This window comes from Phoca vitulina, unplaced genomic scaffold, assembly GCF_004348235.1.
Source record: "Phoca vitulina isolate PV1807 unplaced genomic scaffold, GSC_HSeal_1.0 scaffold15, whole genome shotgun sequence".
Lineage (NCBI taxonomy): Eukaryota > Metazoa > Chordata > Mammalia > Carnivora > Phocidae > Phoca > Phoca vitulina.
Genome location: NW_022589718.1, coordinates 16,806,193 through 16,820,506, shown reverse-complemented (window position 1 = coordinate 16,820,506; position 14,314 = coordinate 16,806,193). Strand labels below are relative to the sequence as shown.

Below are 14,314 nucleotides of genomic sequence, written 5' to 3'. Positions count from 1 at the left end.
AGATTGGAAGACACAAATTTTACTAGCAGGTTAACAGACAGGGACCAAAAATAATAGCCACCAATCGTCCCAGGAAAGAAAAAAAAAAAACAGAAACAAACAAAAAACAAACAAACACGAAAGACTGGGGGGGGCCCTTTTGATGGTTGACCAAATATAGTTAGGATCTGTCCCTTGATTGTACCGAGGCAGCCAGGATGCCCGCTCATAAACCCTTTTGTATTTACTTCAATCTTTCGTATTAACATAGGCAGGACAGGTTTTGTTAATAACAGCATAGGCTCCTCCTTGTTCAGCAAGCAATCAGGTAATTAATAAGAGGTATTTCTGTGACAACAAAAGGAAAACACAGGTTGACGGTTGGAGCAAATTATAAACCCGGTGTCTGAGTCCCAAGTCCTGCCAGCGAGAAGATTCTAGATGTCAGGCTCGAAGCGTCCTCAGAGCGAGCAGAAACAGGCAGCAGCAACCTGACGGATTTTCGGATTTGCAGTTCAAAGTCTCTGGTGATCTTCTGAGGGACCCATAGAGCAACGAGCATGAGAACTGTCAATACACGAGCTACCATGGCAATCCCTCTGGAATTTACTTCAAGTTTTCTAGCTTTGGTCTGCAGGCCTTCAGGAGAAAAGGCCAGTTTTACTTCTTAATGAGTCCAAGACAAGAGAATGCAAGAAGATTGAAAGCCGTAGTCTGGAGAGGCTTAGCCAGGTATTTGAGGAAACGGGAAGAATTCAGGATCCAGCCCAGTCTTATAGGCAAATGACAAACACTTAAAAGATAAGTAATCAGAACTAGAATCTAACATCCACAAAGGGCATGTTATTGAAACATAATTTTCTAAAATCACCCTCATTTTCTTCAAACATAGCCAAATTAAAACTAATTTGTCTGTAAAACAAGTCTAGTTTTAACAAACTTAACCTAATTATTTACGTAAGTACAGCAAGAATAGTGATTGACCACATAAGTTCTCTTAAATCTGCTTTGCTGGAACTTTTGTAAGGAATTTTAGATTGAACTTTTAATAGCCTTTCAAGGCCAGAAGCCAAGCCAGATACTTGTCATTAGATTTGCCTGCAATACCTTTAGATTTGGGTGAATTCTTCTTCTCGAGGTCTCCCACAGATCCTTAGGTTCCTGCACCTGCCAAGAAGTGACCTTCTTTACTCATCCGGGAACTCTAAAAGCAAAGTACCAGGCCAACAATTCCACGGGGCTCTTTTGGTTCCATAAAGTCAACCTTAGTTCCTTAAAGCTGTCTAGTCATATCTGACTCTATGCATGTCTTTCTCAAATAGGACATTCCGGTCAAAGCCTTGGTAATATAACCAAAGTTTCTAATGGTGTCCTGTTACAAGGAGAATAGATTCTTATTGAACTTATGTAAACAATTACAATTGCCATGAAAGAATACTCACTGAGAGTTTCTGAATTCTGAAGGGTTCAGGAAGGGAGAAAACTGAAAGGCCTCAAATTGTTCAGAAAGGAATATTTTATCAGATTTCTATAAGTCATAGGTATCTTAAGTGAACATGTTTCCTTAAATCTGGAAGAGCAACATTAGAGAACCAGCATTGTTTCAAAAAGAGTCATAAAACCTACCATCATCTTTCTCAATTTATATAGTTCCACATTACTAATTTTTGTTCTGTTCAAATACAGTTTTCCCAGCAGTTCCAGAAATTCTTTTCCAGTTTAGTTTCATGACGTTAAGGGTATCAAAAACCTGTACTTGTCAGAAGTTCTTTTCATGAATCTCCTTGAGGTTGAAACTCATTTTGCAAGAGCATCAGAACAATGACTGTAAATGACAGACTCGAAAACGGATATGGTTAAAGATCTGATGAGAGTTCATTATCATGTGATTGGCAAGGAAATCCAGTTATTTCTGACACGCACTTTAATAATTGGAATGTCAAGTGATGACCTTTTACCAGGACATATTAAAATTTTAGGGATTTCATATGATTTCTAGAACAATTATAGCATTGACCCATACTATATAACCCAAGAAGGTTTATTATCATTTGTTTGATAATGCTTCCCTTGTAACCTAACTTACCAAATAAACAAGTCTAATTAGTTAACAAGGCTTCTTTTAGAATTTGAATTTTTTTAATTTAATTATGTTATGTTAATCAAAAAAAAAGAAGATAGAATTTGAATTTTGGTGAAATTTGTTAAAAACCTCAGAAAGTTCTAAAGCACATGCCTAAATAGGATCGCAGATTATTATAAATCTTAATATTTAATTATTTAACCTAGGTGACAAGAGATTCCAAAGGCAAATACGAAGGATAATACAGTAGTTAGCAAAACTTATATCCTTTAATACTGAGAAGATTTTGTTTTCTTTTTTTTTAATTTTTTTTTTTAAAGATTTTATTTATTTATTTGACAGAGAGATAGAGAGAGAACACAAGTACGCAGAGAAGCAGGCAGAGGGAGAGGGAGAAGCAGGCTCCCTGCAGAGCAGGGAGGCTGATGCGGGACTCGATCCCAGGACCCTGGGATCATGACCTGAGCCGAAGGCAGCTGCTTAACCGACTGAGCCACCCAGGCGCCCCGAAGATTTTGTTTTCTTAAGTGACCAAAGACTTGATAAAAACACATACAGAAACCTTGTTTTTCTGGGCAAATAAAGAAAAAAGAAAAACTTTGTTTATAATTTCTTATCAAAAGCAGACCAACAATGCAAGAAAACTTTGTCCTTTTAACAGAGAAAAACCAAGTTTTATTTCTATACCAGTGTACTTTTAAAGCTCATCTATTCCAATCTTAGTCAGTCCTGACCACATATAAAGTTCTTTTCCAGATTCCCTCCACAAACCCTCTACAACTTTCTTTTTTATTCAGATTTTGTCTTAAGCCTTCTCACTCTAAATAACCAGTCTCTTCTTAGGAAAAAATTACTTCCTTCCCCCAACAAAAATCTATTTTCATTCCTTATGCCTTTTCAAACATATTTCCTACTTTTTTTTTTTTTTTACATACAGACTGGTTTTCCTTATTTCCAGCAGTCTCAATTAAATTTATCACAATTTTAACTCTTAGAAGCAATTCAATTTCTAGTAAAAACTAAGTAGTAAGCAACTGTGAACTGTTACACCAGAATTCTTTAGATCAGAAATTACAAATACTTTTCATAATTTTTAAAAACGTGTGCTTTTTGTTAGAGTACAATCTTTCAATTTGATAGCATAAAATTTGTTTACTAAGAGACCCAAATTTATCTTTAATTTTTCTATAATAAGCCAAAAGCAGATAAATCTATGTTTAATAATTAATGTTTCAGTATTTTGTCTTATTTGGAAAAGACTCAGAATCCAAAGAACTTAGCCCAATATATCATTTAACCCAGCAAAGCTTTGAAGTTTTATATTACCAGATTCTGAAAGCTATAAACCTTTTCATTTAATTTACTTGTTCTTAACAATTATCCATGAAAACTTCATGAGACAGACAAAATCAAACATTAGTTTGTTCAAACATAAGTCATTTTTTTTTTTAAAGATTTTATTTATTTATTTGACAGAGACACAGCAAGAGAGGGAACACAAGCAGGGGGAGTGAGAGAGGGAGAAGCAGTCTTCCCGCGGAGCGGGGAGTCCGATGCTGGGCTCAACCCCAGGACCCTGGGATCATGACCTGAGCCGAAGGCAGACGCTTAATGACTGAGCCACCCAGGCGCCCCCAAACATAAGTCATTTTTTGCTGACAAACTGCAACAGATACAACGTGAATTTAATAGATTCAGGTAGAATGAGAGCTGTTGACAACTCCACCAAGTCTGTTTTAATTAAACAACCTTGAATTAGCTTTAATACCAAAGATGTTGCACCTGTGTCCACTGACAAGTCAATCTGTTGTTCCCCACTGACACTTTTACTTGGCGCTCTTGCAGGGAAATCTGAAGTGGGTGGTTGAGTCCAGGGGAGCTCTTGGGCCCCTTTATGCTGATTTGGGAGGTGCTTCAGTCTTTCCATAAGGAGGGAGCCCAACAGCTAGGCCTGCTCTTTGCTCCTGGGTAGCATCCCAATCTCTTATCTCTCCCCACCTGCAGAACATGTTTTTTCTCTGGTTGCCTTTTAGCCCCCTGGAGGAGGCACAGAAGCAGGTAGTTGGTTGGGCATCAGTTCTGGTGCTTGTGCTTGGGGAGGTGGATTTAGGTTTTCCAGTGTCTGCCTATCTTTCTCCTCCTTTTTCTCATTATTCTGATTATTGGGAAGGGAGTCAGGTGTCTGAGATTTGTGTTCATCCTTATGTCTCTGGACCATCAGCTGGGTCCCTTCCCATGAAGCATCTTTTTTATGGAATAACATAAGGTCCTGGATGTAGGGAACTTCATCCTAGATCATGTGAACTTAAGAAAACATTTAGGTTAGGTTTTATCTTTATGAGTTTCAGAATGCCCAGTATTTACAAGCACTTGCCTTTAAAACAAGCCAATTACATAGAGCCCCTTAACAAATGAATTTTAGCAATTACCATCCGGAGGTAGAGAAAATATCTCACATTTATAACACATATGGACACATATACACACAAACAAGATGCAAACGAAATCTAGCCTTTGTCTCACTAATATTGGTGCAGAAAACATTAAAAACCCAATTTCTAAAGACCCCCCCTTTTATGAAAACAAATCTAATTGCAAGATTGCCTCATAATTTATGGGTCAATTAATTATTTTCCAATTAGAATATGCTGGTTTTAGGCAAAGATATCCAAAGCTGCAGCAACAAATAAAACAGAAGCCCAGAGTATTGCTTTGAGCATTCCTTCTTCCCCAAAAGTTGGGGGCTTCACTAATTGAGCCAGTTTCCTAGTTTTGGGTTGTTTCATCTTACAGACAGCTTTTTCTAATTTTGTGTGCAAGGAAACTAATTTAGACATGCCAAAAGAGCCCCATCTGGGCCAGTTGAGACTCAGGTTATCCTTAAATTTTTTCCACCTAGACAGCATTAACAGTAACCCCCAACAGCCCAAATAAAAGCAGGGCCATCAACTCAAGTTGAGGGGGTCTGGCGATCAGGAGACCTCCTCCACACACCTGTGAGGTGCTGGGAAGTCAGAGGGCCCCCGAGGGCTAGTGCTGGTCCCAAGCTCTGAGTTCTGGAGGAACCCCTGGGGTTCTCAACCCAGCTGCTCTGACATCCTGTCAACCACCAACCATCAACCAAGAAATGGTCGATGCAAAATGAACAAACTCTAAAAAAAAAAAAAATTTTTTTTTTGAAGAGAAAGGAAAGGGGTGCCTGGGTGGCTCAGTCAGTTAAGTGTCTGCCTTCTGCTCAGGTCATGATCCCAGGGTCCCGGGATCAAGGCCCCTGTTGGGCTCTCTGCTCAGCGGGGAGTCCGCTTTTCCCTCTCCCTCTGTGTGCTGCTCCCCCTGCTTATGTGCTCTCTCTCGCTCTCCCTCTCTTGGTCTCTCTCTCTGTCAAAGAAATAAATAAAATCTTTAAAGAAAGGAAAAATGTTTCATACCAGTTAAAGTGAGGACAGCTGAGCGGGATACGCAGCCTTCACAGAGAGTGCTTGCAGGGAAGGAACATTTGCTGCAGGGTTAACATAAAAAATTACAAATCAGGGGCGCCTGGGTGGCTCAGTTGGTTAAGCGGCTGCCTTCGGCTCAGGTCATGATCCCAGAGTCCTGGGATCGAGCCCCACGTCGGGCTCCCCACTCAGTGGAGAGCCTACTTCTCCCTCTGCCTCTGCCTGCCTCTCTGCCTACTTGTGCTCTCTCTCTCTCTGTCAAATAAATAAATAAAATCTTTAAAAAAAAAAAATTACAAATCATTAGACAAAGGACTTTTCAGACAGTTGTAGGCCTTACTTAAGCTTCCAGTATGTGTGAGGCTGCCTGGCTTTGGTCTCATGAGCACTTGGAGAGGTTTTACTCTTTATGTTTGGAATATTCCTTTTTAGTTAGTTTTAAGTGAAGCAGATTTAAGTCCACAGTTTTTCTCCCCGCAGACGAGTACACAGAAAACAAAAAAAAGAGGTTTTAAAACAAGGTTACAGAACAGGGACTTTGGGCGGGAGTGGGGGAAGAAAGGTGGTGAGAAAAGAGAGAAAGAGAAGAAAAAGAAGCCCAAACAGGGAATCTGACCCCTTACCAGGTTGATCAGTCCTGGCCAGAATCTCCCAAAGTCATGACTGTAAGGGACCTAAGTAGGAGTCCGTTTTTCCAAAGGTGCCCGTAGCAAAAAAAAAGAAGCAGTGCCTGCTCTGGTGGGACACTCAAACTCCGCCCAATCCCATGGTGGCTTCAGCCCCCCGCCCCCCGCCCCCCGACAAGGAGCCGAACAGCCCCGGACCCCTCCGGGGGGAGGAGCTCTGGCGCAGTCAGCACACTGAGGTGATGCCCTTTGGTTCAGGAATAAAAGAGGAGCAAACAAAGAGTGTTAACAGAAGAGAGAAAAGAAAATCCTGAAAGGAGAGCAGAGATGGGAAAAGACCATTGCTTGAGGAACAGGACGGTCAGTGAGGACAAAAGGAAGCCTGAGAACCCCCAAGTCCCCGTGACTCCAGAACAAAGAGGTCCGGGCCACCCCTCAGTCATAGGTAGAGGTCTGAGTCTGGCAGCCCCAGTTTCACTGGGTCCTGTCTCATCTTAGAGTCCCTTCGTGGTCGCAAAATGTTACCAGACTCCGGTCCTTGGACCCGGCAATGGTAGAAACGAGACTGGACCCCAAATGTAAGCACAGGCAAGGCTATCTTGGGGCTTTTGCCCCAGCCCCAGGGGGCAGCACAAAGGAAAGAATCCTCAGGCTGACTCCCCAAGGAGAGGTCAGATATGGAATACTTTAAAGGAACTTAGGTGGGAAAAGGGTGACATGTAAGCAGGTAGAGGTGGGGATTTATTAGCACCTGTGCACTTAATGGTCCTGCTTCTTCATGCGTGGCGTGTCTAATGAACATGCTAACTCTCCACCCCTGGGCATGATTTTTAGTATTATAATGAGGGGAAAAGTCCGTGAAAGTGCAGTACTGGGGTCCGTCTTGGTGCAGACTGGTTTGCCCTGGACTGGGCTTGCTCCTTAGCTGATGCTTTGCTCCGCAAGAAAAGCGATGATGGCCAGCAGGCAGGGGATTTTCCAGGTGCACAGGGGCTTGTTCCCAAGGTCCCCGAATGTCTCACGAATATGCTGCAGAAACCTGGCAAAGCCATGCTGGGAAGAATCAATATGCAACACCTCTTTTTACCTCATGATTTATTTTTCTATCTCAAGCCAAGAAAACATCCTTTTCTTTTTAAAGGCCCCATTCATTTAAATGTCATTTATTAATAAAATATACTTCCCTTATACGGCTGAGTGTATGGTATGTATCTTGGAAGCTTACGGAATTAAGTACTGTCCTATAGCTACGTGTTGGCGCGAGTAGCCCCAGAGTGGAGAGCAGAGCTGGAGGGCGATGCTGGGGCCCCACACCTGCTTCACATAAGGCCCAAGTCCTTCAAGGATAATTCTGGTGATGAGGCTCCCACAGCTGTGCTTGCTTTACACACGAGCCACCTGCTCGCCTTGCCTGTACAAAACCTGCCCCTCTCCTCCGCTCTTCATGAGAGCTACCCACATGCAGAGAGGACCAGTTGCATAACTATAAAAGCCGGCGGGGTGGCATTATATCAGCAAGCCGCTCCAAAGCCCCTGGGCTAACCAGTAACAGTCATTGCTGGGATGCCTAGTTAAGTGAACCGTTCCCAGTAGCCTACATTCATTTGATTCATCCCACGTGAGCATCCTCACCACTTACCATTTGCACACTTTATCGTCTATGTCTCAAGGTTTCTTGGACAAAACACCAACTCCTGATATTTCCCCAGCGTGAACGCATCTCCAAACATGCAGACCTAAAGCCCGCTGTCCCAGAGCTTGCCCCATAGTATTTTTGGCATTTATGAAGTCTGGGATTTCTGCTCTCTGCAAACATGCTAGCTCCTAAAAAGAAGTGAGGGGGGCGCCTGGGTGGCTCAGGCAGTTAAGCCACTTTGGCTCAGGTCATGATCTCAGGGACCTAGGATAGAGCCCTGCCAAGAGTCTCCCTGCTTAATGGAGAATCTGCTTGTCCCTCTGCTTCTGCCCCTCCACCCTGCTCCTCCTCTCTGTCTCTCTCAAATAAATAAATCTATAAAAACAAACAAACAAAAAAGAAGTGAGGGACCGTGGGTGAGCTGTGAGAGAGTCCCTCTCTCTCTCTTGCTCTTTTTTTTTTTTTTTTTAATTTTATCCATTCACGAGAGATAGAACATGAGCAGGGGCGGGGGAGAGAGAGAAGCGGGCTTCCCGCTGAGCAGGGAGGCCGATGCAGAGCTCTCCATCCCAGGACCCTGGGATCATGACCTGAGCCAAAGGCAGACGCTTAACTGACTGAGCCACCCAGGTGCCCCGAGAGTTCCTCTCTTAAACTCAACCATTAGAGAAGTTATTCATCCCTCTGTTCCTATGGAGAAGTGTAAGAGCCCAGAGTGTGTAATGATTGGTGTTACTCTCACTGACGTCCCTCAACAAGGAGACACAGAGCCAGGAGAACTGACACCCAGCCTCTATACCCCAAAATATGTCATCATTTCCTTTTGCTTACTTTTGTGCGCTTTCAATTTTCCTATCAGGAAAAAATAAGTCTCCTGAAAAAATAAGAACAGAAGCACTTTCTTTCCCTTTGCTTTCCTGTCACTTAACCCAGAAGTAATTATGGAGTGATAAATTTTAACATTTGACACCTACAAACAAAATTTTAATCACACTTTCGTAACTTTGAATATTATTGATAAATTCAATCATCCCTTTATAATCTATTCATGTATTCAACAACCATTTGCATTATGAGGAAGCTGTATTTGCAGGGTTAAACACTGTGAAGTTATAAAAAATATTTCAGTATGATTCCACCTTCAAGGAAGATATAATTTACTTGAGAAAGGAAGATATAAATAGGACTGTAAAATAACATCAAATGATGAGCAAGATAAGATAATAATAATAAGTTTCTGTGAGAGAACCAATAAGAAGAGTCTTTCCATCTTGGAACATCAGGGAAAACTCCTGGAGGGTGAAGTGGGTGAACTGGGCTCTGCTGGAGGGGGACATTTGTGCCCTAGAGGGGAGAGACATGTCCGTGGTGAAGGAAGAACATTGTTTCACGCAACACGCACTTGTACAATTTTATGCACTGTTCTGTGACCCAAAGATAGCTGTAGGTCTTACTTGCAAGGGGGAGAAACAATAAATGAAGGACTACATACTTAATACAATGTTAGGAAAGGATTGGTACTATAGAGAAAAATAAAGCCATCAAAGAGAGACTAATGGATTAGTGTTATTTTCATAGAGTGGTTAAGAAAACCCTTTTTTAGAAGGTGACCTTTTTGCAGGGATCTGAAACATCTAAATTAATCTAAAACATACATGTGTATGGCATATGCATTATTTTTCTCTCTTATCTGCAGCATTCAATAGATTCCTGTGTTTCAGAATTAAAAAAAAATAAAGGAGTTTACTATTAAAAATAATAACAAATATAGAAAAGGCAAAAAGAAATCTCCCTCCTACCCTTGTTTTCTAACCACCCACTTGTAAATGTCTGGAGAAAAAAAGTATTTCAGGCTAAAGAAATAGGAAGTGAAAAAACCCAGAGGCCAGAGTTCTTCAGAGATCTTTGAGAAAATGCTGGAGCAAGGAGAAGAATGCTAGGAAATGATGTTAGAGAGATCATGGAGGGCTTGTGGGCCATGGGAAGGAATCCAGATTCATTGTAAGTGTGGTGGGAGGCTGGCTGTCAGGGAATTTTGAGCACTGGGGTGATCTGATCTGATCTGTGTTTCTTAGAAGTTCACTAGGCAGTATATAAAACAGGCTATAAGAAGACAAGAAGGGCAGCTGGTGGGCTAGTCTGGGAGCTAAGGTAGGAGTCCCAGTGAGAAACGAATAGGACTTGGATGAGGGCAAATATGTAGAAAAAATGGAGTAATCTCGGATTCTCCTGTCAAGTTAGGCAGTAATTAGCTACATAACAATAGAACGAAGAAATAGCTAGAGAAAGTTGTTTCTTTGTTCATTCAGATTCATGATTCAGTTTTTCTTTCTTTGAAACTTTTCTCTTGCATGTCAGTTCTCTTGCATGTCAGAACCATATGATCACTGTCCCTAAAAGTGTTAAGTCCATGTTTGGAATAAGTGAAGTAATTTTGCAAATTAGAAAATCTAGCAAAGTAAGTGTAGCGTACAAGTAATACGTTTCACGGAGACTTCAAACCTGATTATAGCTAATAATTGTTGTTAATGGTGCAAATTATCTACGTGGTGTATGTATCCTTTAGACTGTCAACATGATTTTATGACTGTTTTTAAAAATTAGGCCATTGAGTAACTTTCTTTTTGTAAGTTGCCCATCCCTTCAGTAATGTCCTCTCCATGAGCATCCTGATTTCTTTGTATACTCTTTAGATGAGGCATGATTAAGAAGTTAAATGGAGAGACTCTCAAACTCATTAATTTTCTGTGGTGTTTGAATAAGTGGATTGGCCCCTTAAGCAGATTGTGCAATATTGCTTTTCAGATCGAGGGCTTTCTGTCAGAATGCACCATGTCTCGAAAGAGAAGATAGCTGCCAGGCTTCTGGGCTGCAGCGTAGGAATGTAATTTGTTTGTTCAACAAAGCATGGCAGCTAAACCAATAGAATTGTTTGTTGTTTAGTCTTTCTTATTAGACCATGTTGTAAAGCTCGGAGGAATGTCGAATGCTAAAATGCATTAAAATGCACTTTCTTTTCCCCCTAGATATTTTTGAATGCAGATAAAATCCGGCTGGGCAATCTACCGACCGGCTCTTTCTCATCGTCTTCACCCAGCTCCTCAAGTTCCCGGCAGACCGTGTACGAACTGTGTGTCTGCCCCAATGGCAAACTGTACCTTTCTCCAGCGGGAGCAGGCTCCACTTGTCAGTCCAGTAGCAACATCTGCTTGTGGAGCTGAAGTGACTGATTTCTCCTCACACCAGAATAGCCTTTTGTTCCTGTCCGTTTGCTTCACAGTTCCGCTCGGTTTCCCTTGTGATCAGTCCAGAGCTTCTTCAAATGGTCCACAGAGCAACTTCTTCCGATGCAAGCAGGGGTTCGCTGCCACCTTCTCTCGTGATTTACTGTACTGCTCAACGCAGAGAGTGTGGGTGACGGGACGGTGGAAAAATCACCTTCAGCGGGAAAACTGGATCATAACTTTTGCTCAGAAGGGAGAAAAACATAGGTGCCTTTGCTACATGAAGTGAAGCACACAGTTTTAGATTTTTGCAGGACCTGGATATGAACTGCACATACATACATTAATCACATAGATGAAATTCCCAGTATCCAATGGCAAGATGAGATGGTTAACCCTGTCAGAAAACTAATTCTACAGTCTGAAAGCACAATTTTCCAATCATCTTTTTGGATGTAAACTTTTATCCCCGAATTTTAAAATTTTCAAGCATTAGATAATGCTTGCTTTACTAAAAATTAAATTCAATACATGATTTTTAACAAAACGAAACAAAACAAGACAGAATCCCACCCTGAGTTTTATTTGTTTCTTTGAATTCAATGTGTTGTTACTCTTTGTCTACTAAGTCTAGACTTTTGTACGTTAGGTAATTTTGAAAGCACTCAGCAATATAATCTTTACAGAATTAACAAAATGCCATTATCCTGTCATTTGTCAGATCTGAATGGCCTTATATAGTATTTACTTGGCCTTCTGCATGTGACGTATTTGCTTTTAATGAAACATCTAATTTATTGCAATATAAGATAGTATTAAGAGGGGCATACTGATGGTGTAGAATCCATAGATTTTTTTTTTTAATTCACATGCTATCGTTTCCATGAGGTTCTCATAGTACAACTTTTTGTTTGCTCCATTCACTTTATATTTGACTCTGACTGCTAAAATTCAAACATATCCACTAAATAAATAAATTACTAATGTGTTGCATTATGCCGAGAATGGATTCACTTTCCATTGGAATATACTCTTCAGAATGATATCTATGTATTTTTTTTTTTACTGAAGGTTCAGATTTAAGGACGGTAGAAAGTAAATTACAAATCCCTGCTTACAGAGTAAAAAACATAAATGTTAACAAACATGTTGAAAATGTGTTTGCTCCATTAGATTCCTATTTTCAGGAATTTGGTCCTATTTCCTTTCAGCTCCTAATACTTAGTTACCTTGATTAGACTGTTAAGCTACCCAGCTACCCTGCCATCAGAAATCATAGCTCCTTCCATTCTCCACTGCTTATTTTTGTAAATTAGCACTAATAAATAACTCCAGAATAATGTAGCTTCGTTTATCACAACACTCCTTAACTTGAATTCTTAAAACTTACAGAATCCAAGAATGTAAAATTGTATTAAGTATTTCCTATTATGGGAAGATGACTTGATTACTCTAAGGTAAGTCCTTAATTTTCACATGGCAGTCAAGCTTACTTTCCCCCATGTACACTGTTGCAGGTGTATGGAAGCTTCATTTTGGGGGCCCATGAGCATAGAACCTTTGAAATTCAGGCCTCTAGAGCATAGAGCGAAGTGGGAGATGGGAACTTGTTGGAGTAATTTGTCGAAAGTAGGAAAATTAGATAATGCAAGGAACAAAGTGAACCATGGCCAGAATTATCTTGTTTGGATAACCTAACACACTGAATGCTTGAAAAAGCTCTGTTTTACTAAAATGCATTCTGTACTCACCAAAAAGTCAAAAAGCTAGTGCAGTTTTATCACTTTTAAAATAGAACTTGACTTGTGTTTGGGGGTTATTATAGAAAACTTAAATCACTATTGGAGTAAGAATTGAGATATGCAATTGCTTAAAACATCATATCACAACATAAGTGTTCAATTTATTTAAGTTGGAACATTAGAATTGAATATGAGAAATTCTCACATTGGTTTAAGCAAAGTACACAAAGTGTAACACAAGAAATTTTGAGAAATTATGGGTGCTAATCACTGTGTTATGGGCCTTTTAGGAAAACACTGTGTATTAATTTGAGACCTATTCAAGTTCTAAACATCCCTAAATTAAAACAATTAGAAAGTTTTTTTTAGTCAAACAGGAACAATTCTTTTGATTAGTAATTAGCACCGTTTCTAATCTCCGCTCTGTCTTCTAATCAACAAGCTGATTTAGGCAGTCTGGGAATATCTCCAGACTCCAGTTTACTCAACTATACAACAAAAGTATAGAGTCAACTGATCTCTTGAGAATCCTTCCAACTCTAACATGTTCTAATTCCAAGAGCAAATATTATAGGCAGTGGAAGGGTCCACTAAATTTTAAATTATACATCGTAAGAGGAGAAAAGTGGAGAGAGAGTAAGGAGACAAACAGTATAAAATCCAATTCTGGTGAGGGGCTGTCAATTTTGATTTCAAATATGTTCTGAAATATTACAGACACAATTTGAAAGACATATGTTAAGAGATTTAGACTATGTCTACATGATGTAAAAATATCTTTGATTTAGTAGAAAAAAATAGTGAAACAAGTGGCTTTGCTATCCAACACTGGGCAGTTGGTTTAAATTACTTGGCTGGCTATTTTAGATTCCTTAGAATCTAAGTATAGATTCAGCCTCGGAATTGGAGCCTCTGTTGAAGGCATGGAAGATTGTTCCTAAAAGTCCTTCATTTCCTCATAAACGAAGGCTCGGTTCTCTCCTGATAGAGTTCCCGTAATTGTAGACTATGAAACAGATTCATCATCTGTTTCTCCAGTAGTATTTTTCTGTTACAACCTATATAAATACCGTGCAGTTTACTCAGATGCAAATTTCATCTTTCCTAATTTAACTAAAAAAAAATAATTCCTTTCAGGTGTAATACATGGACCTTAAACTTTGTATGCAGTTCAGCTGGAGAAGGCAGGGAGGGGAAAAAGGAGAAAGTCAGGCAAACCCACAGGCAGGAAGGACAAAAGGAAGGAAAGGGATTGACCATATTCCTAGCATTTACATTTTTAGCTAGGAATGAATAAACTGAAAGTATTTGAGTTCTGTTTCTGGGAGTCAAAGGAGAGAAGTAATTATCCCTTAATTCTTTTAGAATACTTAAGTGAGACACTCTCAAAAAAATATCCTTCCAAATTTCCTGTTTCTTTCGTTCAACATCTCCAAAATTTCTACCTGGTATTTCTTGGTCCTTTTTTTTTTTTCCTTATTTTATTAGGAACCACAAGATCTCTAGTTTAGTACATAGTTATTTATTGAAGGGTTCAAGATAACTTTATACTTCAAATTTGATATTAATCAGGAAATCTTAGATTTC

General features: G+C 40.0%; 1 protein-coding gene across 3 annotated transcripts in view; it reads left to right on the top strand.

Annotated features, from left to right (window-relative positions):
• The window catches only part of SGCZ (sarcoglycan zeta), a 1,037,264-nt gene extending 1,025,734 nt beyond the window's left edge, over positions 1-11,530 (top strand). For all 3 annotated transcript variants that reach the window (XM_032413510.1, XM_032413511.1, XM_032413512.1), the window contains exon 8: positions 10,788-11,530. In XM_032413510.1, coding sequence (XP_032269401.1) covers positions 10,788-10,982 — 195 coding nt within the window. In that variant the 3' untranslated portion in view covers positions 10,983-11,530. The remainder of the gene's footprint in view (positions 1-10,787) is intronic.
• The last annotated feature ends 2,784 nt before the right edge of the window (positions 11,531-14,314 follow it).